Raw genomic sequence first — 26,592 nt, 5'->3', positions numbered from 1 at the left:
ACGGGGAAGTGTTTTCTTCCAACAACATGATGCCAACGTCAGAAAGAGCAGGTGACAAAAAGCAAAACTCAAACAAAAAATTTATCAAATTAATCATGCACTGCCTGATTTATAAAAGTATGGACAATCCAGGGACACACTCAACTAAGGAAGTCTGTTTGTCTGTTGCTAGAAGCTAACAAGTACAAGGAGAAGGATCGTCCTATACATGGTTTCTCTGTTCTCTTCCCTTAGGTCATTAGGCTGTCATTGAACACAAGAGATGGGCTGGATGGACCTTGGTTTCACCTGGAATGTGATCACAGCCCTAAGAGCTACAAGTTGGACAAACAGGCTAGAAACACATTTAAAGCAGGAAGGAATAAAGATACATAAACAGGTGTGGACAAAGGTAAATTGGATACTATCCCACACCTAAGGAATGCTGATCATTTTGATTTTGGTGGCTATGGTCCCACATGCCATATTCTCACCCATACCCTGAGAACCTTACAATTAATGGAGTCAGTTTCTGCTATTTCCTTTTGTAAATGGCAATTGCATCATGACTTCTCTTACAGTTATCCCTTAGGAGTCCTTCAGGAAAAGACTGAGACCTCATGGTGACCCACTACTCATTTTTGGTTTGATTTTAAAAGCAACAATAGAAGACATTTTCATTTCTCATGCACCTTCAGAACACGCAAGTCACAACAGACAAAACAACTGCATGAGTATTTGATTTCTTGAGTATGGTACAGACATTCAAGACTACACATGTAAAGCTGAAGAAGTAATAACTACAAAGATATAAGACCAAGCCACACAGGTTCCCTACTTTAAAAAAGAAAACAAAACAATCGTGGGGGGTTCAAAAAAACCCACACAGCTTAAATGCGCACATTCCTTTGAGAATCCTTGTGTAAAATTTAGTACTGAATGATCAGAAAAGCACTTCTTTTATAATATAAACCATTTGTTGAACATTTATTTTAAGGTACAAAAGCACTAAATCCTCACAAAATTAATTTATAAAGCTTTATACTTACACAAGAAACACGAAATGGTCCAAAAGTTACAGCTGCTTCTCCATACAGAGGCCAGTAACGCTCACATTTTTTCTGTTAAAGCAAAGAATTCTGATTTAATTCATGCATAGCACTGAAGGATGATGATTAACAGAAGCAGAGCAGACAAAGTGATAACCCCGAATGCCTTATTCTGGACTTCTTTTAAGATAGTAAAATAACGTTTCTTTTGGATAACAAAAGGAAAACAAAACCAAGACCCCAGCTGACCAGTAAGTACAGCCAAAAGACACAATGTAAATTAGGACGTGAACTTCACGTCTGCCTACACACATGCACAAGCTTGCAGCAAACAGAGGGGAGCAATGAAAGCTTAGTTTTTTTCTGAAAGCTGGGAATTCACAATTCTGGACCATTTTTTTTTTTCCTTCTAAGGTCATAAGAATAAAGCAGAGAGATTTAAAAAAAATTGTTTTTGCAGCTGTATCAATTGACAGGAAATTCAGAAGGACTCAGGATTTTGATAGTTGGCCCACATCCCACAAAGAGCAAGACACGTTTTTTCCACAGTGACATGACCAGAAACAAACCATTGGTAAAATTCTGTGTACAAACACATATTCCACTGAGATGACACCTAAATAATAAAGTAACACTACAAATGGAGCAAAGAAATGCAGACTCATTAACTGTTTCCTATGGATAGAAATGTAAGGATAGGCAATCTCATTCCATCTAACATATTAATATTATTACAGTTATGGATTTGGCATATGAAGCTTCACCAGTATTGCCCCACATGAGCACAATTCATTCAGTTTTGCAGTCAGGATACATACCCTTCCCATTTCAAACTCTCGACAGGCCATTACAATTATCTGAAAAGAAAAAAAGATGTTCCAAGTCAGCTGGTTTTAGATCAAGTAACTTCAACCAACACTTCCCTACTTGCTTCTATCAGGAAGATACTGAAACTCCTTAATTAGCTACTATGGAAGAGACTAATTAATACTATTTTCCTACCTGCATAGGTATGCTCTGTTACTTCTAAAAAAGTAACAAAGTTTCATCCTTCGCAAAATCTACATCACTAATACAACATATTAAGGTTACTTAATTCAAATTCACTGTAATCCTGTACAAATCTTATTTATTCAGCCTGAATGTAAACTCTAAACTTAATCATAAAAATATAGAATCATTTGCCAACTGGAAGAAACATAGCTATATTTGCTTAAAGTGACACAGATGGCAAAAAATAGGAGCAAACCCCCCAAAAAAGCACCCAAAAAAGGACCAAGAATTAAAATTCTTAAGTGAAGCTATTTTTGATACATTACTGTGAATAGCACAATAAAAATGCACCAACAGGTAAGCTATTTCTTACAGTAAGCCATGATTTATGTGCTTGATAAAACAAAAAAATATTTTCAGAAATAATTTGTTGAACATACGCAATTTTAACAGTATTCCTGAAAATAGCTGTTTGTAAATAAATAGTTGTAGAATATACAAATCAGTAAGTAATCCCAAACTAGCATAAATAGAAAAGTAAGTGGGGTTTTTTTGCTTCACATGCTGCTTCTGTATTTGATTTTGTCAGTCCACATAAAGTCAGAGTTGTAAGGTCTCCCATGGGACAGATGTAACCAAGCAAGAACCTATTCATAAACACGAAGAATTTAACATTCATTCAATAAAATTATTACTTTGAATTTACATCGTTAAATTGAATAAATAATATTAATTACATATAGAATGCTATTTAAAATACAAAAACCAAGATTTGGGAAGTAAATGAACAAGATCACTGTCAATATTTTTTGGTAATGAAAGTCAACTTGGGCAAAAAATAGACAACTGTTATGTTATAAGGTAACACCCAGTTTTTCAGTAGGTACTTACAGCAACATTGTATTCCCATATCATCCTCCAGAAGTCTATGACTGTGTTGGCTAAGGGTCCCTGCGTAGCAACATATGCTTTTGGCCCATGGACTCCCTGGGATTGCACAAAGGAACCATTAATGTTTATAAAGAAAATTTATCTGCACTGAATGAAAGAGGCTTTCTGTTATAATAATGTAAAATTAGAATATCCTTTTTTTGATATACAACAGGAAGGGTGAATATCAAACATGAGTCCCAATTACATTAGTGGGAATTTTGCTGGTCATCTCAAGGGGGCCCAAGATTACAACAGCTACAGCACTGCCAAAGTCTGTCACAGAAAACAAGTTTCTGTATGTTCTGTTCAGATTCTGAAGATTCACTATAAGTCCTCTTTTTTTTTCTTCAAACATTCAGTAGTGAAAATTTGAAAATCTTTCTGCTAAAAAGCATCCTGTTGAACAAACTTAAGTTCCCTGCTCCCACTAATACATTTAAAAAATACAAAGTTTTGAAATTTGTTTTATATAAATCTTGACGAAATTAATATTCAGCCTTTCAAGCTAAATATTCAAGCAGGGAGAATTACAGGAATACCTGTTTCTGAATAATAAATGCTGGGTAAAAACATCAGAATAAAGTACAGAGACAGCTCAAGACATTAATACTTCGAAAACAAAACTGGTTTTTAGTCAAATTCTGGCTTCTCTTTTAGAATGTTAGTCATAATTCCACTGGCACATTTTTGCCATGAACAGCAAGAAGTGTGTATTAATATACACATTTTGTCAAACACCTCATTTATAGTCCCTAAAAACAGTGTTAAAATGGGGTATTTTTATCACTAACAACTGCATCTGAACACAACAACTGCATCTCAATTTTCCTATGGTATAAATTTCCAATTTGCTTGCCTGCCACTTTAAAATAAAGTATTTTATATTTTCACTTAAGAGTTATATCAAAGCTTTAAAAATTGTGTTAGAAATGGCATCATGCTTGCAAATTTATTCAAGTCATAATAAAAGAATATCTTCCCTCACAGCTTTAAATTCTCATTTTATACTCTAATATTAAAACTGCACTGACAAAAAATAAAAGCCAAAAAAGAATTCAAGAACTGTTAAATTAGTAATACATACCTTAATGAAGTTTGCATTGATGTAGTCTGAATCTTGTGGGGGAGTTTTTAAGGTCAGTTTAACTCGGCTATGATCAACTAAAAGGAAAATAATGGTTTTTTTAAACAAGAATTACAACACAGGTAAATGAGTATGTAACAGTAAATCCAATATATATACAGTACATTAAAGAATATTTCCCAAAGGTTAGTCACATAAGCAAGTCAGTTAATTTAATTTATGAATAAATCAACTCTGGTAGAGATAAGCAGAGCAGCTCCTACTGCTATGTGATGCTTCTGATGCTCAAGTTCACAGTGTACCATCTCCTGGAATTCTAAGAATGCATCATTACAAAGAGTCAAAAATCAATTAATGAGAAGCCATGAAAATTGTAGTTAATTGTTGCTACACAACATTAACACAGATCATGACGGTCAGAATTAAAGGCACACTTATGGAAAGCAGAAAGAATAAAATGCCAGTGCAGAGTTAATGCAGCTGGCAGGTCTTAAAGTCTCTGCCAAGGAGTACTTTGTCAGGTATTACAACATGAAACTTGACTGGGGTTTATTGCTCAGGCAGACTGACCTCTATCCCCCAAACACTGGGTTGGGCACTTTGCTGGGGCACTTCTGAACTAGAAAGCAGCAGATTCCTTCATTTAAGGGGTTTTGACATGTCAAGTTTCTGCCTCAAACATTATTGACTGACTCAGAGAAAGCTGCTTATAAAAACAGCAGCTCTTTGGAGACCAAAATCCCCAGCAGTCTTAAAAATAGCCTTATTACTTGTTGACAGAATAAACTAAACATTTTGGTATTCTTTTTGGCATTGAAAAAAACCCCCTGCATCTTTAATACTTGATTGTTACTAAAAAGGGGTAGGTGGTTGGCAGGTTCACCAGTCCTTCCAGCTCTTGTTGACAACAATACTTCCTAGCTATGACACAAAAATCATTCACTCTATCTCTACAATAGGGGCTCCTTTAGTCATAAATCCAGATAAGAAAAAAATTATCTTCAAATGGGGGAATAGAAGTATCTGCAGAAACAGCATCTGCTCAAGCAATTTAGGCTACTTGCTGCTCCCAGGGTCAACTCCTCAACCACAGAACAGCTGCTAAGCATTTGATTAGACCTAAATTCAAGAAAAAGAAACAACGAACAAATATATTTCAAAAGAGCAAGTATGGTTAAGTTGGGGGGTTTGTTTTGTCAAAACACCACTGATAATAAAACAATGAATCATGCCTACAAGAACTACATGCTAAGAGTAACTTCTATACAAAAAGGTCTTTCAAAAAGCTTGCAAGATGGTAAAATTTTTCTGCCAGGCTTCTCATAACATGCAAAAAAATATCTGCGTTACAATGAAAGGCTTCCTAAAAAAGCACAAGACTTTTAGATCACAGATTCTAAAGACAACACACTCACATAAAGGCCTAGAGAAATCTAAAACCCATTAACTGTATTACTCTCTGATACATAGAAGGTTAAAGCAAGAACACTCTCTAAGCATGCAGTACTGTCACAAGCTTTATACTAAAAGCTGCTTTTAAGTGGCAGAACAGACTAATTAAAGTAGCAGGCTACTGAGGGATCCTATCTTCCAAGTCCAGTAGATCCAGAACTCTACAGCAGTTTTCAAATGTCAACATTTCCAGCCTCTCTTTATGTGCCACAGCTCAGTTGCTACAGAGTTTTAGGTCTGGAACAGAATTCTCCAAGAAAAAATAATTGCAGGTTTCAGCTTCAGAAGATTAAGTGCTTGGATACTGTTATGTAACTTAAAGGTTCAGTTCCCGATGACTAATTGGTTCTTCAGGTGACCAGTGAACACCATGTTTCATTTAACTATCATTTAAGATGGCTTAGTAAACTGTAACAGAAACATGCATCTTTTACTCTGAAGCCAGTGTTGAGTTAGAACCGATCTCTCTGGTAACAGTAGCAATTTCTGACAAACATAGCCCTGATCTCTGATTAAGTTACAAATGTACATTCTTTCCTGGATTTACGAGAGATAGGCAAAGTATCATCACCTTTCTCCTGGTTCTTCTCATTTCTGTCAAGCTGGTCTCCCATCAATTTATTGCTGAAAACCTTGGATGTTTGAAGACATTCTCACTGTATGAGTGAGAACTGAAAATATGCCTTCAATTTTCCTCTATGTCAGCTTTGAGGTTCATTCATTTCCCCACTGTGAGCTGTGATCCCACTGACTCAGGTTTTATTTTCATGCAGATGAAAGACATGCAGATCTGCTGCTCTAGTTGCAGCCATTCACTGCTGTAGTGCTACTGTCTCCCCAACAGCCTGGGTGCTACCATGATTTTGCTGTTTTGTTCATGATCTACCAAAATGCCAGGACAGAAGAAAGAGTATAACCACTGCTAAGAAGATGACAATAACCACTTCCTCTCTCTTTTCACTCCATCTATTAAACACTTCCTCCCAACTAAATAAAACCCGAAACAAAGACAAAAACATCAATGATATTTAATTATTTTGCTGCAGTTCAGCTCAGTGACACACTACTCTTCAAGATGTGATCTATGTTATATGTACATCCCCCAGTGAAATCTAAACACATCCGTATTTCCTTCTCAGCACAGCAGCAAGCACCATGCCCACCTTGCTAAACAGTCTAGGGCCTTGGCTTTAGGCTAAAGTTTACTGCTTGAATTGTTGCTCCAAGCACTAATAAACAGTAAGAATTTCAGCACTAGAAAAACCCAGCACACAGGTATACAACAACCTTAAACACAATAATTCACTGGAGTTTATTATTAGAACACATTTTGAAAGTGAAAGCTAATGATGCTTAAAACCATTTTCTACTGCAAACTAGTTGTAAACCTCCTAACAATTCAGAGAAAGCTGAGCAGAGCAAAATATACCTGTTGCTGACCTGGGAAGCACAGAAGCCTTTAATCTCACTGTCAGCTGTTCATATCAAAGGGCATGGTAAGAGCTTCAGAAATGCACGGCCTCATGAGCTACACAAAGTGAGCTTGCAACAGACAATCTTATATCCACACATTGGTGGTCTTAAAATTTAAATTCTGTTCTGACTCCTTTCTACGACTTTTCTATGTCCACACATTAACAGAATTTTATTTAGGCTCTAGCAAAATAGAAACGAAAGTTAATCCAGCATTGAAAGTTCTTCAACACCATTTGTAGGATACGACCAACCGAAAAAAGATCTATTTTACTTCAAACTTACAGAGCTTTAAGGCTCTGTAAAATTTCATCTGGAGTTTATGTTGGCATTTGTTTGTTTTGTACCATGAATAACGTGTTTCTAAGGAAAAAATACATTTAAGCACCTTGCAAAGTTCTCAACTATTCTGAGCTGAAATCAAAGCGCTGGCTTGATATGGCTTCAGAACCAGCACTTTTATCTTCAGGTGATACCTCTCTCTCAAAATATAAGAACGTTCATTCCCCTTGCCTTCCGAGTTAAAAATACAAATTTTAAGAAGGTTATCTTTCAGTAAATTATCTCCAATTTTGCCTTTCAGTAGTAATAAATAGTAAAATTCAAAATACATGAAGAATAACAAGCACTTTCCTTTGTCTTTTAGTAACATGTAAATCAGACTTACATGGCAATATATCCTTGTATCTATTCTTTTTAACATTTTCTTCTTTTTCTCCAGTGGCTGTTGGGTAGATCTTCTCTGTTCTGTATTTTGTTGATAATCTTCTTAACCTCTGAAATAAAAGATTCATGTTAAAGTCTCAACAAACATCAGAAGGTATTAGTTTCATTGATGAAGAAGGACACTCAGAAAAAAAACCCTCTTCTCTTCTTTTACAATATTCACTGTGATGAAGTTTAAAAATCTAATTATCCAGTACTTTTAGCACATCAGCAGTTTATAACCAAGCTGAAACTAGCTCTATACATCATGACACATGGAACTTCGGAAAAGTCACTATACTTGTCTCTCAGGTACAAGCTACTTGCAATTAAGATGAGTGACAGGAGGTCTGCTGTACTCACAACAGTATATAATTTTTTTCTCCCCTCCATCTATTTCAAATCCTAGAAATTTGAGAGAGTCAAAACCTCCAATAATAAAGACCAGCCCCTGCCTTTCAGAAACCTGGGAAATAACAAGAGCAATACAGCTTTTATCATCCCAAACAAATTAGGCCTGTGCAACCTGAAAACTGAGGAGGAAGAGAAGACTAAGTTCTCTTTGGAAAATAAAAAATACAAGAATAGTCAGCAGTGCTTGTTACTTCAGATTGTGCAGACATCCAGATTTAAAAAGGTACACTAAAGAACTCAGAAACTTAACTCTAGTGGTTGCAAAACCAGCCATTCTATTGACAATGACCTGGTGGTGGTGTGTAAGACTATCAAGAGGAAGACTGAACACAGTTTCAAACAAGTTTAGCATCTCCAGTGAATGGTATTCTGCACAAGTAGAAAAATAAAGGCTGTTCATGATTCCCTCCCTCTATATTCAAGGCATTGTTATCATCTTGAAGACTCAAAACATCCATGACTTGTATTCTTTTGGGGAAGGGGGAAGTTTTTTGCTAGTTAAAAATGTAAATCTTGTTTGTCACTGACTATGCAAAACCATACAGGCAGAAGGGCATTGTAAATAAGATCATCTGCTTGGAAAGCCAGTTTTCATCTTGAATTGTTCTAAAACTATTAAAACACTTGGGACACTCACAGCACACTTCAATTTAAAAAAAAACAATTTGGCAACTCAAGTCCCCCAATAATCCATCAAGCAAAAGAGAAAAAGAAAAAACAACATAAAATTTAGCATTTCTCTTGCATACAGAAAAACATTTTCATGAAATTTATCTGGATATAGTAAAAAAAAAATCAAATTATCTATGCAAATGTGGATAAAACTTGGTACTAATTTAGTTGAAAAATACGTGTCTAATAAACCAGAAAAGTGGTATTTACAAGGCCAAGACAATTGGCAAGGTAAATTAAGATAAAAAAAAAAGGTACATAAATTAGTAACAGTTTTCAAATTTTTTCTCAGATTATATCCCTGAACACTAAAAAGAGTAACAGAATTAGCATTAAAAAACTTGCAATATTAGTCAGTGAAGTAAAACCAGTAAATATTTGGAGATAGGGTAATAGGTCTCTGACCACACAGTGACCAAAGTGCTAAATATATTATCTGAAAACGTTGGTACAGTGAGGAACAGGAAGACGCAATTCTTAACAAGGCACGTAAACAGTTACTGGAAGGCTCCATGCAAACTACACTCATCTTTGCAACACTAAAAACAAATTCACAGCATAACCTGTGAACACAACGGGCAGAGAAACCTGGTTTGTAACTCGGCATGAAGAATACCACTGCACACAGAAGACACTGTCCAATGTAACGCTGACCTTTCCTGTGTCAAAATGAAAAATACCACTTGTGCTTAGACTGAAAGCAACCAGGAGTCTATAAATAGCGAAATTAATACACATAATTCAGCTATATCTGCTGTGAACTGTGAGGCTGAGATATGCTATAAGCCTCCAATTAAGGGGGGGGGAAGCAAAGAGCAACAATGATACTTTCCACACACAGTCACCGATATGATTTTGTGTATTGTTCCACATCTCAACGTGGTTGTGAGTTTTAGAGAGTTTTTTTTCTCCATCTTACTTATTTTTATGGGACAAATGTTATGACTCTGCTTAGAAAAAAGTAAGAAAGAAGTTTAAAGAAAAACTACCTCAACAAACCACGACTAGAAGCAAAAGTTATTTTGCATGAGAAAGAACAAGCTTGAGGAAGTCAGGTTATGTATCAAAAAGCACATGAGTAAGATGATCCTTTTTGCTTTAGCCCATTTTAAAGGCATGCAAAAAAAAATACTTTCACAGGTACAACTTGAACCTGCTGTAAGCCAAAAAGGTTTGAGTGACTAGTATTGACTCTAATTTTCTAGAAAGAGATGCTATGAGAGTTCAGCACTGCCTTCTCCCCTGCATGATCTACCCTCCCCTACTCTACAACCTGTTAAACAGACCAGAAAGGGAGATTAGCATAGTACAGCTCCAAGGCAAAGTCTCAAAATGAAATAGAGATTGATTTTAACACACATCTGTTCCTAAAATACTTCAGGACCCATGTTTTTAATGCATGTTTGCCAGCTGTTTTGTGACATGGGTAATAGAAGATATGTAAGTACAGTCCTGAGAGCAATCAAAAAGAGTAAGGAGCACTCTTTACAGTTTATAATAGTACCCCCTACATAGAATAATATCTACTTTGTGCTTTGGAAGAAGAAGAATTGACTAAGGAGTAAAGGAAGAAGTTTTAAAATTGAACTTTGAACAAACTATCACAGGAATGGAAAAGTGCCAGACTCAGCAGAGGATTCCTCCCTACACACAATAGAAAACTCCTGTAGAAAGCTATTGCAGTGTGCTCACACCCTGCTGGGGGATGCACAAGATCCAGTGCTTCCTAGGTTACAGCCCAGAGTGACCAGAAGGAGAATGTACTCAATAGCAGAAAGGGGGTAATGATAGGGCAGAAGAGGAAAGAATTTTGTTCAGACTGTTGTAAGCTGATGGCAATACAGCCAGCAAGATCCGTCACAGTCCAGTTTCACGCTAATTTTTAATAAACAACTGTCTACAGTACAAAGCAGCACTCATTTGGGTTAAGTCAGTAAAGTGCCAAAATGCTTCCAAGAAGATACTCAGACACTAACAGCAGGGACAGAGGTCCCGCCTGGTGCCTCTGCAGATAATACTGGGCGCTTCCGTGACACGTCTATTCATTGGAATTGCTATTCTGGTACCATAAAAAACGTCACTGGTATATTCTTTAAGGAACAAAATGGTCAAAAAGTTAAGTATGATGAACCATAGGCATGCACTTAAAGAACTACATTCACGAGGCCTTTGGTTCCATCCTCATTAGAATAGCTCGATTTTAATTCTGCTTATTCATTGCGTGACAGAAGTGGTTTGTGGGGTGGTGACAAACACTTACCACATGTGACAGTGGGGAGATGAGTCTTTGAAACAACTTAAGTTTCAGAAGCATGCTTCCAACTTCCACAGTGGTTTTATAGTCTCTACTACAAATCTACTTCAGTATTTTTTAAATAAAAAGACAAACCAGCTTTTCAAACCCAACTTGTGGAATCCTACCATATTCATAAGAACTCTGTCCAATCAGTTCAGGAAATACAGATCTCTGACTTTAATTGTCAATTTATTTATCTATTTAACACTTCAGAAAGCCTGTAAAGGCACACTGCCTAATACCATAGAAGTGCTGTTTGTGAATTAAAGGAAGCATTTATATAGCCTACTGAGATTTAAAGAACTCACTTCAAAAGCATAAACCTTATTTAAGATACTAAAGTTCTTGTGACTCCTTTCCAGGCTTTTTTTCAAGGAAAACGCAACAAATATTTCACTAGAGTTTCACTTATCTCAAGTCCTCAATCTGACTCCTAAGCCTTGTCTGACATTTCTAATTGGCAAAACATCAGATAGTAAATGTTCTTTTGAATCTCCTTTCTGACCATACTGAGGGGTAGTAAATACTAGAGTGTCAAATGCCACTCCTACAATACTCCAGGACACCCACAGTTCATTTGCCATACTCTTCAGGGACAGTTCTGGCAGTGATCTGCACCAATCACACGGGAACATATTTTGTTTTGCAAAATTTGTCTAAGGGCATTAAGAAATACTCAAAGAAACAAAAAAATTCAATAAAATCTTTCACAAAAGTTACCTTAAAAATCAAAGCATAAAAGAAAATAGTAGGACACTCTTAAAAAATGTTGTATTAATGCACTCATTTCATGAAATAAGATAGCTATTTCTATCATAAGGTAGGCATTTCATTTTTCTTACTAACAAGAGGAGAATAAAAACCACAAGAATTATGTTCAACTGTGGTCTCATTTAAATAATTTAGATAAACACTACTAGGGCAGAATAAATCCCCTAGTACTTTTATACAGTGAGAAAAATGTACCTGTATGGAGCAATGTGAACCAAATTACCACAGAAATGTCCAAATTACTTACTATCTTCTGATTATCTATGGTCAACTTACAAAGGTCTTTGATTCCATACCTATGAACACAGAAAAGCCAGAGAAGCCTTTGGCAGCAGACAGTTCAATGCAGACTTAGAAACAGCACTGCTCAAATGGGGCTCTGACTTCCTAAAACTGCTTCGGTTCCACAAGTATTTTAGCTTCAAGTCCCTGCAAATCCAACTGGAGATTTGCTACACCACTTTCTTATCACTGAGGGCTCTGGGAAACACGGAGAGTAGCTGATGGTAATAAACCCAGCTGGAGAATGGACTGTTCAGGAGTGCCTCTGCAGCTCTGGGTTGCAAGTGAGGAATAAATGACCACAGTGAGCTGGATTTCCTTTAGTCACTCTGCCAGAAGAGCTGTGTGGGATTCAGTTGGGCTGAATCAACCTCCAACTGGGATATCACTGGTTAACTTATTCCCCTGCTAAGTAGCACAAATAATGGAGAGTTTAGTATGATTTCAGGTATCACACTTTGCAGTTTATGTTGGTATATTAAATGCTCTGCATCTGTTGTTGCAAATAAACACAGCATGAAAACAGGAAAGACCTACATGCAAAAAAGTGTCCAAAAAGTCCAAGCTGGCAACGAAAATAGTTATCATACTTAGCACATACATATGATACTACAGATAAAATTACTTGAAAACCAGCATCCACTTGTGACCCATGTCAATATTTCCCCATTGATTCCTGTCAGCTTTCAAACAGCAACTGTTTGTAACAATTCCTAGCCCTCGTGATGGCAGGAAAAAGCCTTCCCAAGTGCTAGGCCAGCATAAACAATGAAATGAGAATGATCCGGTTCTGTAAAAGCTTCACTGTATCTCAACATTCACAGATGGCTTTGGCTGCAAAAAAAACCAGGCTAGCAGTCTCTACTTAACCTATTTCTCTGAAACAAAGCCCTGAAAGGAGATTTCAGGCTGCACTGATAGAGGAGTTTCCATTGCCTCAGCATTTTCTTCTGGCAACACCTACTAACTCTCAAGCTTCAGGTGCTCCAAGGCTGAAGTGACTAGTAGACAAGCCTGATAACTACAGTTCCTTGGGAACTCTGTCTTCTGTGTTTCATAGCAGGACAATGATGGATACAAAACCCCCACTATGTTCCAGGAAACTTGTGTGAACCACATAAAAGAAGAATCCTTCCAAAATTAGCCAGAGAACTGAGAACAGCATCATTTCAGTATTAGATGGCATAGTGTATTCTATACAGGAGTTGGGCTTTGATGATCCTTGCAGGCCCTTCCAACTCAGGACATTCTATGATTCTACAGTTCTACAACATCTTAACTTTGATATTTTCTCAGGAAAGAGGGGAATTCATGTTATTGCATTAATTGGAGATTTCTAGCCAGTAAAAAAGCTTCAGTCAATGAAGACAAAGCCAGTACATCCTCATGCAGAGGATGTACATCAAGACAAAATGACAGTACTGCAAGCAGCCATTTAGGGAGTATATCCTACTTTCTACAGTATCACATTAAAACTAGAAACAGGTAAAAATCCCCAAACAGCAGCTTACTCTCAAGAATTAGGTATTGTCAGAGTAATTTTCCATCTTTTCAAACCTATATTTTCTGAAAGAAAAGTGTTAGATTTCAGACACATCTCCCACACTGCTAATAATTAAAGTTCACTTATCAAAGACATTATCAAAATGTGGGCTGATTGCTTGAAAAGTCTCCTTTCCTCTCCCTCATTTCTAAAACTGTTTTTATACTATCTGCATGTTATTCCCAGTCTAACCTAGCAGTACTATCAATTATAGTTGCAATTAATTTATGTTCAGCTTAATAGTTAAACCACATACCTACTGCCAGTTATGGGCTAGTTTCACAAGGTTGGAGAAGACTAAGTCAATCTGTGGTTTGGTGACGAGCAAGGAAATAAGCAAACAAAGCAGAACATTAAATTACTAAAGCACAATCAAGTTCTAGTTAGTAGGTTACTAAATTATGTTCTAAGATATTTTAGAAAGTTCTGCAACATGCTCATTAAGAATTGGGATTATAACTTTCCATCTCTGAACTGTACCATTTCCTCAGCACACTCATTTTATTGCAGTGGTTACTGTGAACACAGTACAAGTGAAAACGTGCAGGACAACAAAGCAGAAACAGTTATAAAACTATGAGTGAAGAACACAGAAGTTTCCATTAGTATGAAAGGACGTGATTAGAAAATTGACTGCTCTGGGTTGAAGGCTGGGAAGCATCTTGATGCAACACCAGGAAAGGTCAACATTAGCACACACTACAAATAACAAGCTTCTTAAGAGTGTTAAAGCAATTCCAGAACAATTGTTGATGATTCAAAACAGAAATACGCATTAGATTTCTTGCAACAAGATGATTTTCTGACCGCATCATATAAACCCAAAAGCACTTATAGAAACAAAACTCATCACCAGGGAACCTCCTTGCTTAAATCATGATTTCCAAGTTACTGGATATTTTCCTCTTACTCCTTCCATACTAGGTTTCATGCATGCTGACAGCACAAGTATATTAAAAACATCACATTTAATCTCAATTTTTCCTTTAAGACTTTTTTTGAACATATGCAGCTCTTATTTGTCTTATTTTGCTGATTTAAAGGGAAGATGTTGCTAAAGCACATATACTACAATATAGCACAGCAAATAGTTCTTGAGAAAGTTTTTACACTAGCTGATGAAAATTTCAATGGAATCAACCAACACATCTGAAAAAAATCCAGCAGCTTGTTACTGAAGAAAACAGCTACTAAATGTAGTAAGAAAAATTGTTAATTTTGTAGCCTATAAAATATGCCATCTTTCTATTTAAGGGCTCCTATACCAATCTTCTCACTGATTCATTTTTCACAAGCAATTGAATTTAAAAGTCAAGATGGTGACTAAAGACTTGAGTTGACCTCCATATAATTTTCTGCAATTTCTCAAGGTAACAACACCATTCATTTAAGGACAAAAGAATTATGATTGTTTCTTTTGTGAAAAAAGAATTATTAATATCTAAAAAATTTTAAACACTTAAAAATTGCAAAATAATTACAAATGTCAGTCTACTGAGCAAAAACTATCTTGAAATAAGGAAGAAAAAGACAGTTTTCCCCACTTCCAGACCTTTTTGTCACAACACTATAGGTATCTGGTGTACCAGTAGTTCTTGTACAACTTTACTGCCACCAATCCACCACTCTTGAGGATTTGTTCAAGAAACTGATGGACGTGTATTTATGACACATTTAGGCTGAATCCACACTTCGGTCAGAGTCAGAAATTTAACATCTTGGCATATGACAGTGACAAATAACTTGCAAAAAAAATTGTCAAACTCAGTCCAGTCTTCATTACATTAATACTTTCTTTGCTGCAGGAAATTACTGTACCATCACATAACAAGGGTACAAAGACGCATAATCCTTCCACCTTCAGCAGCTTCCTATAGCATAGGGTTTAAGTAGACATGAGGGATAACAGGAAAGGGTATGTATTGTATCTATTCTCCAAAATGTCATCTATATGTGCAATCAATGCAGAAACTTTCAGTGTAAGCACAACAAAACTGTGTACCTCACCCTAGACCATGACAACCTCCAAATGTGTGGGGCAATTCAGCAACACCACAATAACAGGCCAGTTGGGAGTGTGTACGAACACCCTGAATCCAGAGTGTCTGTCTATAAAGTATCCAAAACCAGGATCAAGTATGACACAGGTGGGATTAACTTTCCAGTCTGATGCTGGAAGGGGGTAGTGTTTTTTGTTTATTTTAAAACAAGAAAGTGGTTATAGGTCCAGGTAAACTTCTTCTCAAGAGTGACTCTGACTTATCTAGGAGAGATGACCACACTACAGTTCGCTCTACCTAGACAGTCTATCTCCAAAGTCAATCAAATTTTGACATTCTGAATGTGATGCTGACATTCTCAGTGCAACATTCGAGTGAAGACTTTTACAGAGCATGTCCTTCGCCCCAAATAGAGATGAATGAGACACTGGTCCTACCTCCCTCCCACACACCAGATTTAAAGTTTCTCAGGGTAGTCAAAACCCAACAGCTCTGATGCAACAGGAACAGACACCAAAGTAACAGCATCCCCAGGAGTGGCACATGGAAGCCTAGAAGAAATTATCTAAATGCAAGTTGAGACTTTTTCCACAAAGAACACCCCAAAGGCAAGAGGTTTTATTGCATGTTAATCAGACAGTTAAAAGGAACACAAGCCATACTTTTTCACGGCCACACAAGAGGGGCTGGATGAGTCACTGTTGGTTGTAACTTTGTGGCTCTTGAGCTTCAGTGTTTGTGTCTCAATTGATATAACAGTCTGAAACAGTGAAAAGTGCCCTGTGACAAGCATTCACAGGAAAAGCTGCATAGCAAATCCACGTGAGGTACAATTCATACAAATAAACAGCATGAGGATCTAAACAGGCATGAGGTAAGCCTCTGTCCTTGAAGAATATTTAGGGGTTTTAAGCATATCAATTCTCCCTGAAATATTCCATCATCTATTACTCCCCACAGTCTTTACCATTCCCTTGCTTGTGACTTCACAGTATGTGGAATGAAGCATTAAGATCCATGGAGAATGTATTTCACTTTTGTTTCTGCTCAGCACTAGAGAAAAGAGAGGGGAACCAACCCAAATTCTCCCTCTTCTTCCTTCACAAGATGCAAAACCCTTCCTCTTTTCCCACGCCTTGGAACACATTTCCTTGAAGTCAGTGTTTGTTTTCGAAGCAATTCATAAGAGGTGGAAAAAAAATGCACCACAACTGAAACAGGAAACACTGAGCTTTCACTCCAACAGAAGTAAACTAGAATTTCCTACCTGCTAGTCCCCCACTAACAAAGCTGCCATAAATAAAGACACAGGAGAATAATCTTAGAGCCTTATTAAAACCTTATTAAAGCCTTTTAATAAATCTGCACTTACATACCCTGCCCCCCCCCAAAAGAATCTGCTATAGCCATTATGTCCTGCCTTCCAAAAAGGCTTTTAACAGCCATGTCTTGCCAATTTAACTAAAACACAAATCCTGCCCTGTAACTTTCACTGAGAATGACTTTAAGCTGAAAAGCTGGAGCCTAACAACTGCTCTGGGTAAAAAGCATAGCTGTTTGTGCAGTCAAGAAATACTGCAAATGAGATCTGGTTTGGGGTCCAAATTACCTCACTGAAACACGTCTAGAGCTCAAAGGTGCTGTTCCTTTCAGCTGTGTGACATTCCTGGGTATACAGTTGAATTGCTATGCAATGACATGAGTTTAGTGCCTAATATGCAATTCCAATAAAAATATTCCAATTTTATCTTTCCCCAGAAGCCTAACTTGTTTTTCAGAAGCAAGCTTGAACCTTGCACAGAAACACCTTTAGTGATTTTCATAGTTTAGAACCCCCACTATTCAATAGGCAAGATTAGGATACTGCTAATACAGTTATGTTAGTTCATGACTGGCAAGTAAAACACCCACAAGGTTTTAATGACTATTCCCCCTCCAAAAACCCCACTATCTAACAAATACAAACCCCAACATTTTTGACAAGTGCTGGATCAGTACTTCCATGCAGCAACACATACACAGGGAATATATAAGACTGTAAAGAGAAAGTAGCAAATAGAAAATACATTTCTACTATCTGGAGAAAACAGGATTACAACTATTTTCACCCCTTCTTTGAGGCTGTGTCTGGAAGCCAAGGAATGTGCTAGTTATAAAGAGGCCATTTATGACAGAGTTCAATAGCATTTTAAGAGCCAGAAAGAAGTAGCCTCAATAAAGATAGAAACTTGTACTAAGATTTCAACTGTAATAACCCTAGCTAATAACCAGCACAATATTTGTGAAGATACAAAGGAATTTTGTGTACTAATTGTTTACATTTGCAATATCTGTCAATTTTTGCCTAACAAATGTGTCCCCAACAATTAAAAAGCACACACCTTTTAAGCACAATTATGGTTTCAAAAAGAGATAGAACAGGGAATCCAATGGTAAACAAAATTCTCATAATTCTGGAAGAAAAAGTTGTAAAGCAACTACTGAGAGGAAACCAAAGCAGCAACAGCTAGTACAGAAACCATAAATCTAGACAACCAGTTATTCACACACATGACTTTAGATTATTTCCCTCCATTAAAGTTCTTGCATTAATGGCTGAACGTTCAAGAGTTGGAAGTAGCACTGCTAAATGTTCAAACGCTAGAACGATACAAACTCTACTATTTAATTTGCTTCTACTGAATTAAAAAAGGCCCCTAAACCTTCTCCATATATTCTATATTGTATGCACTTCTGTTCTACAAAATAACACAGGCATATACACAGTGTTACAGATTTAGTATCACCATGAAGACTATATATTATAGTATTAATATAATATTACCACTCAAGGTATTACAGTATTACCACTCAAAGAAAATGTTTCTTACTTTCCTCATATTTTGTTCAACAAGTCACTTCAAGAAAAGGAAAAGGTTGTGAGGTTTCTCCAATAAAACCATTTCAAATATATTGTTTGACATACTATTAACACTTCGAGTTCCATGGTAACCTTAATCCCAGGTATTCTCAGGCCTGCAAAAGAAAGTTATCTCTTCTGCAGCCCTGTATCATGATTTCACTAGAACACCCAAGGACAAGAATACTACAGTGAAGTTACCAAAAAAGAAATGAAAATACTGCTTTAATCAAACAGTTTGAAGTTTAACATTTTTAAAATCATGAACAATCCTGAGGAAATTTTTAATTCTGAAGACTCACAAAAGCTTGTACCACACTAAAGGATCAAGTAACAAATGTTTAGTGTACATCTTCTTAAAGCCAGTGTTGAGAACCTATATCCCTAATACTTCTAAAATAAAGCCTTTATATAAATTTATTTTGTACACCAAAACTGCAGTTCAAATTTTAAATTCTTTTCCAAATATTTGTAGGATGCCTTTATGATATTTATAATGTATCTATTTCTGCAGTTCTTCTATCTTGAAGAGCAGAGAAACATTTACCTCCTATGAAGTATATACTCAATCATCTAAAGGTTTTTAAGTACCCTGCAGGTTACATTTGTAACACAGCTAATGTGCGAAATACCGTCCTTCTGCAGTGCCAAATTTCAACAAATAGAAAGCACTCAAGTCAACTGGTAAAATGAATCTGGTTCAGGCAAGTGCCTTGTCAATCAAGCTGCTGATATATTTAAAATAACCCTCAGCTGCCATGGCTTTAAAAAGCTGAATATTTACAATCCAGAATGTTAAAGTTGATGGTTTGTTTGGTAAACAATTGCACAGGGTTTTATCTGATATACAAACAATTTTATTCAACACCTCCGGGTTCTGGATGACAGATTTACTTCCAGGTATTTCAGAAACACACCGGAACACCTTCAGATCCCACCTCAAGATTCTTATCTATAATTCTCATCTATGTGGAATATGTGACTCCACTTCCTTTCTTGGAAAAGGAAGCTGTTCCAATCTGAGCTTCAAGTAAGTATTTGATATGGTGCCAATTCAAATGAAGAGTATGTGAATTTCTACAAGAATTCAGGCGAGACTGGTCTCTTTAGTTTGTTTTTACAAGGAAAAATTGTTTTTAAATAAAATCATCTGACTGAAGGGATTTCACAAGCAGAGTTTCTCAAAAAAACTTCCCAGGCCAAGCAGGCATTTTCCTTCATGACCTCTCCAGTAAAGCAGTGCACACTAACAGACATTTGATGAGAAACTGGAAAACAGTAAGAGACGAAGATGAGAATATAACACTCATCAAGCAGATGGACTTTCAGGGTAAAGGAAATAAGAATAAACCTCAACAAATGCCAAATAAAGTTATATGCTAGAACCTGACAATGAAGAAAACATAAATGCATATTATTACAAATAATAAGTGGCAACTCATAAGTGTTTCTAGTAAAGACAGAATAGTTACCAATAACCTGTACTCAGTAATAAGTCCAGCATTCTGGGAAACTTCTAGAGATGAGACAATATAAATTCCCAACAGATGACAGGACATAAAGTATTTTTTTTCTTTCTTCTTAATAACAGGTCACTTAAAGTTGTGATTTTTCTTTTTTGATGGATTGAATGTTCTCAATTTTCTTTGTGGTCTGAAATTAGTAAGACTGATTCAACCTGAAATTACTGAAATTTTCCTCTTAAGACAGAAACATTCATATTCTACTTTATCTATTGCTTGCATTGCTTAAGTGCCCCTTAACACACAAGAAGTGTTAGTAGCTTTTACATTTTGTTTTCTGGTACTTCACATAAAACATGAATTCTTTTTTATGTCAGTGGTTTAGGTTGTGACAGCCTGGTTTTATTTGGCAATACTTTCAATGTAAACAAAGAATGCTAGCAAACATTAGCATCTTTAAGAAAAAAAAAATCGATATTTATTCTGGACAAGGAAGCAATATTTTCCTTTTTAAAACAGTCCCTGAACATTTAAGTCTAATGCTCTCATCCTAAGCACTGTCAGTCCATATGTTCTATCTCGCACCATCTAAAGGGGCCTGAAAGGTTTGATTTGGTGTTAAGCCTGAATTTAAGTTCCTTGAAACTGCCTCATTTTAACCTCCTTTACAAAGTTACCAGATGGCCAACAAATCCAAACCCAGTACATTATTGTTTAATGAACACTAGTGCAGAATAATTTAAACACTCGAGAGATCAAACAATAATCTGCAGCAATACTTAAGCATGGCATCTCCTGCTGTCAAGCTTTAGGCAGTGTTTATTTTCTCTGATAACAAAATGTGGATTTTATTACTAAAGAACTGAAATGTCTATTTTTGTCTTTAAAGAAATACTAACATTTTGATTAATATTTTCAGGAAGTTTGATTTCTAAGCATTGTTCCCTGTCTAGGAACATTCCTGGAAAAACTGTGGTTTTAACAAAACTTCTTCTGATACTTGGTTTCCAGTTAAACTAACAGATGTCCTGGACAAGCTGCAAAGCAGCTATTAGGTGGTTATTAGGTATCAAGTTTCATTGAGAGAACAGGCACAGAACTGAATTCAACTTAGAGGCACCGTCTGTCTCAGAGGTGAGAAGCTGGAACACCTGCTGAGAGTTGTGGTAGTTCAGCCTAGAGAAGAGAAGGCTCCAAGGAGACCTTGGAGCAGCCAATAAGAGAGATGGAGAGGGACTTTCTACGGGGGCATGTAGCCATAGGCCATGTGGTAATGGCTTCAAAGTGAAAAGAGGGCAGGTTAACTTAGATGTTAGGACGAAACATTTTACTGTGAGACATGGGAACAGTTTGCCCAAAGACACAGTGGATGCCCCATCCTTCGAAGAGTTCCAAGGCCACAAGATTGGGTGGGGTTTTGAACAAGATGATGTCCCTGCCCATGGCAGAGGGGCTGGAACTAGACGATCTTTAAGGTCCCTTCCAATCCAAACCACTCTATGATCTGCTTCTTGCTGTGCTACACAGGCAACTTACCTTCTTACCTTCTTCACAGGCTGGGAGGGCAACTGGGGAATGAAATAACTTAAATAATTTTATTACAAACATCTGAGGTTCATATGCAGGTAACATGAATGAGCAAAAACCCCCCAAACTCAGCAACAAAACACAACTACTTTGACTGCAGAAACATTACTCCTTAAACTCCAGAAGTTAGACAAAACTGACTGGGCTGCTTCATGTTTTTTTTTCTTTGAAAGAACCCTGAGGTTCTAAACGAAAACAAAATTTAGGTAAAAGTCCAGAAGAAAGATGGCCATTAAGCAGCAGTTCACTTGCCCTGTGTCAGTGGAACCCGCCCACTAGATGTCAGTGTCCTCTTGGGCAGAGGAAAACCTTGGATTCCCAACGGAAACTGGGCAGCTGGTAGTCATTGGCTATCAGGACAACTGTACAGGAGGAAATTTTTATGAAGCATCCCTGGGCCACAAGAGAAACAGGACAGTAACAGTAACATTTGTGGGTAAGAGACAACAAACATAGTCCTAGACACAAAATTTTGCCAATAAGGTTAAGAGGCAAAACACTAAGAATTCTTTCATGCAACATTACTGATTAAAAGAACAGCAGATTGTTCAACAGAATGGTGAACACGGGTGATAAAAGGACTGAAAGATAAAGGTATCTCTGTTTCCTATTTCTTGAAATACCCCAAAACACAAACCAGCATTTTTGGATGAAAAGGGAAAAAAAAGAAGACACAAGAATGGTCTCTGCCTCTACTAAAATTTAAATCAGGCTTAAGGAAGCTTAGACTCGGAAGCAATAAAGTAAATTATTGCAGCACAGTGTGAAATCCTCCGTGACAGGCATGAAACACCACACCCTAAATGAAGGGCAGAGCAGAAGTCAAAGTTCAGGCACATTAAGTGCCTGTTGTCAGAAGAAATGGGTAGGTCTTTCTATTCTTCTGCATTACATCTAGATATTAAGGTAAACTATAAGTTTTGAATAGAATATTTCAGTTGGAAGAAACCTGAAGTGATCATCTACTGTCTGACTGTCTGACTCCTTCAAGGGTGTCTAAATTTGAGTCTAAAAGGAGAATCCTGATACAAAAGGAATCAAACTTGACTGCAGGACCACATACTTGTAAACTAATGCCACCCCCACAAATTACGTTGGGCTGATGGGCAAGGGAATGCCAAAGGGGAGGCAGCATCATGCTTATGAAAGCAGACAGACAAACAAGAGGAAGGTGAGGAAAAGCAAGCTGAGTTTTTATAATATATTTTAATGCACCCAGGATTATTTAAGACCTATACTATCAAGGAAACAATCACTGTATGGCAGCACACACAAGAAACCTGATGGTTCTTGAGGAGGAGACTGGGAAAGCTATGAAGCTGAAATTAAGTATTTCAAAGGGGTAAAAAGTACAGATTTCTCTTTTTAAAGATGTCAGATCAATTTGCCAGAGAATCTTTCACTCCATCCCCGGTAAGAAAAACACCTTGAAGCCAATTTGAGCTGGCTAAATGTCCTGAAGAACTACATGTAGTTTCTGCACACTTACATCTGTTATCCTTGCCAGACAGGAAAAGGCTAAAAAAAATATTCACCACAACTTTTTCCTTTAGAAATAGGAACTTAAAAAAAATAAAAAAGAAAATGAGGAAGTTGAATTATAGGAAATTATACAGAGCTAAAAAAGTAAAACATTTGCAAGCAGGCCAAAGCCTGCTGACATGTGCCAAGTAGCAGTACCTGCTGATCTCCTGACCAGGGATGGATTCTGGTGCCCTGTGCTCATCAACCCACTGCTACCATGTACAGTCTGAGTTTCTGCTCAGAATCTGCCACTGAGAAGGACTGGGAGGATGGCTCTGTTTCATTTCTGACATTCTCTCAGTATCCACCACTCAAAATAAAATATTAGACTAGGTGCACATGACACATTACACCATTCTGATACTCTGAACAAACTAAATGTATCATGTGATCCTAAAATTTATCTATTTATCTTCCTCCCCAGTTAATAATATACCTATTGCACTGTGTACAGCAGATGGTATTGCACTGCCTGAAATGCATAAAAAACATGTTACTGCTGTGTCCCAACTACCACAACTGCAGTTATGATCACTTTGGCTGTTCATTGTTTTATAACCAAGTTATTTTTAAGGGACTGTTTGTCTTCCACCCATGTGCTATTTGCTTGAACAAGTCTCAGACAGTTTTACCCTTTTGCTCTCTTGCTGCAAATCCAAAGGAATCTCAAGAAAACTGCCTTCAATACAGAAATAACTCCAGGTTTTATTTCCCATGTGAATACATGCACTGCAAGACACTGTGCTTGTTGCTCCATCTCTTTTCAAGGTATTTTTTTTGATAATTTTAATGAACAAGTGGTTCTTGAACCACAACAAAGGCAACAACGGGAGCCCTCTGACCAAACTCCAACTTTTCCGCATTTCCTGTAAGCCTTACACCACATTACACCTTTACACAAGCCTTGCACTTTTACACCACACCCCCATCTACCATGCTGACACTATTGGTTGGTCAAATACAGGTGTACTCAGCACCAACATAACTGATCTGTAGATTCATCTACTCATCTTCTTCCCCAGTTATTAATACACCTATTGTACCATGTGTAGCAGATTCCAATTTCAACACCACCACAAAAAAAAAACACCTCAAAATGTTTAAAACATTTTGAGATCCTTTCCAGGAAGTGCAAGGCAATACCATTTGTATTATTCCATAGTCCCAAACACCACAATTATTAAAATTCAGCTAATTTATGGTGTTCAGGTAACAAACCCATCACCTCAGCACACAAGTAGTCTTTACAAAGCAATACTTCTTTCACGGTTTATTGATTATGATTTCATGATTATTAATTACATACTTGAATGTTTAGATCCCATCCCAATCCTCTAAGTTACAAATGCTAAAGGGTTAGCAAGACTAAACGGATCTTATTTTAAGTATTCAGTAAAAATAGGAAAAAGCAGCAAAAGTAGATTATAGACTTTTCCACCTTGTAGAGAAAGGCAAGTAACCACTTTGGATACAATTCTAAGGCATACTTCAGATTTTAAAAAAACTTTCCCTCCAGCTAAAACTGGAAGTACATAAACCTACTCATCTGCTTCCTTCCATCATATATTGCAGAATCGAAAAATGGAATACAGCAAAGACAGGTTTTGATGATCTACATGAATAGAAGATATGGACAGAGGGGTTCCTTTCTTTGTAGCGTTAGGATTTTTTAAGTTTGGTGTGAGCCATGCTTCATCAATGCAAGTCTGTTCAACTTCTGGTACTATGAACACAAGGACAGAAGTTCATATCCACCCCTACAGCCAAGGGTCAGCTGGTTTGTTTTTACTGTGCCGGAGGCAATAGTTAACATCAATAACAGCAGTTATTTATATATACAGATTTTTCTCTAGCTGTTGCATCAAGTTTAACAGTTTTCCACCTCTTAGCTTTTTATTCCAATTCTGTTTGCTTTAATCTTATTTTCTAAGCCACTAATCTCCCTTATTGCCATTCCTTCCTCATATGTCTGTACAGTACTCTGCTACTGACATTGGCTGCAGCCCACACTTCCCCATCTAGGAAGGGGAAAGCTGTTCAACATAATCAAATATTCCTCTTTTCTCTTGTTTACACATAAATTAAAAAAAAATTCTGAGCTGTGGTCAAATTCACATTCTAATTCTGGAAAACCAGAAACCATTTCAGCAAAGCCACAGAATTAACAACATGACTGTGACAGTGGAGGCACCAGAGGAGCAGCAGCCACTGGATCAGCATCACAAAGCCCCACTGCCTGCAGAGACCAGAGTCAGGTCTTGTGTGACTGTAAAATACTGAGGACAGTTATGGCACAAGCAGAACTTCTTCCATATTTGTACTGTCTCTTCCAACTCAGTACATTGCCCAGCACACATTACTCACAGAGAGCAGCAGGCTGCTAACCTGCACACAAATAAGCCATGAACACCTTCCTGGTTTAGCTCGCTAAAATGCAATGTAATCTCCCCAAACTCCTCTTTTTGAACAGCTTCCTCCTAACCTTTACTTTGCTGCCTTCTCCTTCAAAATGGTTTTTCACCTCCCTCAAGACACATTACACTTTACAGCATTTTACTCAGTACTGAACTTACATTTCCATTATCCAAAAGTGTCCAATTTTAGATCTCTCTTTGTGAAACCGCTAGTCACAGCTCTTCAGAATGACAAAGTAAGTAGATAAAACACAAGAAACAAGGAAAGTTGCATTACCAAAGTTACTTCCTCCGATCTATCAAAGCTACTCTTGGGAAAGGTAAGATAGAAAGAATGGAATCAAAAAATTTAAAAAGTAAGATAGGAAATACTAAAAGCAAAGTGTGAATTTCATTTTTATATAAAACACAGAACAACTGGGAAAAGTGAGGCTACATAGTACTGAACAACTTAAAAGGAACAGGTTGTACTGCTGCTTACAGCCATGAAAACTATGTGACTTGCTTGTGTGGAAACAGGTGTGCCTCTAGTCAGAAAAACCCCCAAACTTCTGAGCTACTACAGGTGTTGGGAACTGCCTATTGCAGTGTTTCTAACTGGGAAACAGGCTAGATATTGTGCGAAATTGGGACTGGGGAGAAACAATTAACCTTTCCAAATATCAGAACTCCCCATGCTTACTACGAGGAGAATTATTTGAGCACAGTAAGTAGGACTCAAACCAAGTTTCTCAATCTTATTTTCCCTTGGTGGAAGTGACAGCATTCCAAACAAAATCCATACCTTTAAAAGATCTCAGTTAATTTTCAACACATCAGTCAAGTTTATCTCAACCCCAATGCCTTCTGCAGTTTGACTTTAAGGAACAGTAGCATTTTTCTAAAGCAATGCTGTCTTAAATCCTTGCACTGTGCCTTCCCTTAAAGGTTACCTTCTTCTCATTCCCAGTTTGTAGCATTGTGCATCAGTATTCCACTGGGTAACCAGAACAGCTATTAATGCTAATAAGCCCAGGCAGGAATACACATTTGTTCTAAAGAGACAGTAACTGCATGACA

The 26,592-nt window shown here is 37.1% G+C and overlaps 1 protein-coding gene across 3 annotated transcripts in view; it reads right to left on the bottom strand.

The window, feature by feature from the left end:
- PTPN12 (protein tyrosine phosphatase non-receptor type 12) overlaps window positions 1–7,738 on the bottom strand; it is a 38,767-nt gene extending 31,029 nt beyond the window's left edge. For 2 of the 3 annotated variants that reach the window (XM_025894626.2, XM_025894625.2), the window contains exons 1-4: window positions 4,039–4,109; window positions 2,913–3,008; window positions 1,847–1,885; window positions 1,029–1,100 (exon numbers count right to left, since the gene is read on the bottom strand). In XM_025894626.2, coding sequence (XP_025750411.1) covers window positions 1,029–1,100; window positions 1,847–1,885; window positions 2,913–2,936 — 135 coding nt within the window. In that variant the 5' untranslated portion in view covers window positions 2,937–3,008; window positions 4,039–4,109. Of the gene's footprint in view, window positions 1–1,028; window positions 1,101–1,846; window positions 1,886–2,912; window positions 3,009–4,038; window positions 4,116–7,630 lie in introns of those variants that run through there. The other variant, XM_018068088.2, reaches the window with a different exon arrangement.
- Between the last annotated feature and the right edge of the window lie 18,854 nt (window positions 7,739–26,592).

The sequence above is a fragment of the Manacus vitellinus genome, unplaced genomic scaffold (assembly GCF_001715985.3).
Source record: "Manacus vitellinus isolate BGI_N305 unplaced genomic scaffold, ASM171598v3 scaffold_13_pilon, whole genome shotgun sequence".
NCBI lineage: Eukaryota > Metazoa > Chordata > Aves > Passeriformes > Pipridae > Manacus > Manacus vitellinus.
This window is presented reverse-complemented; position numbering and strand designations above follow the sequence as displayed.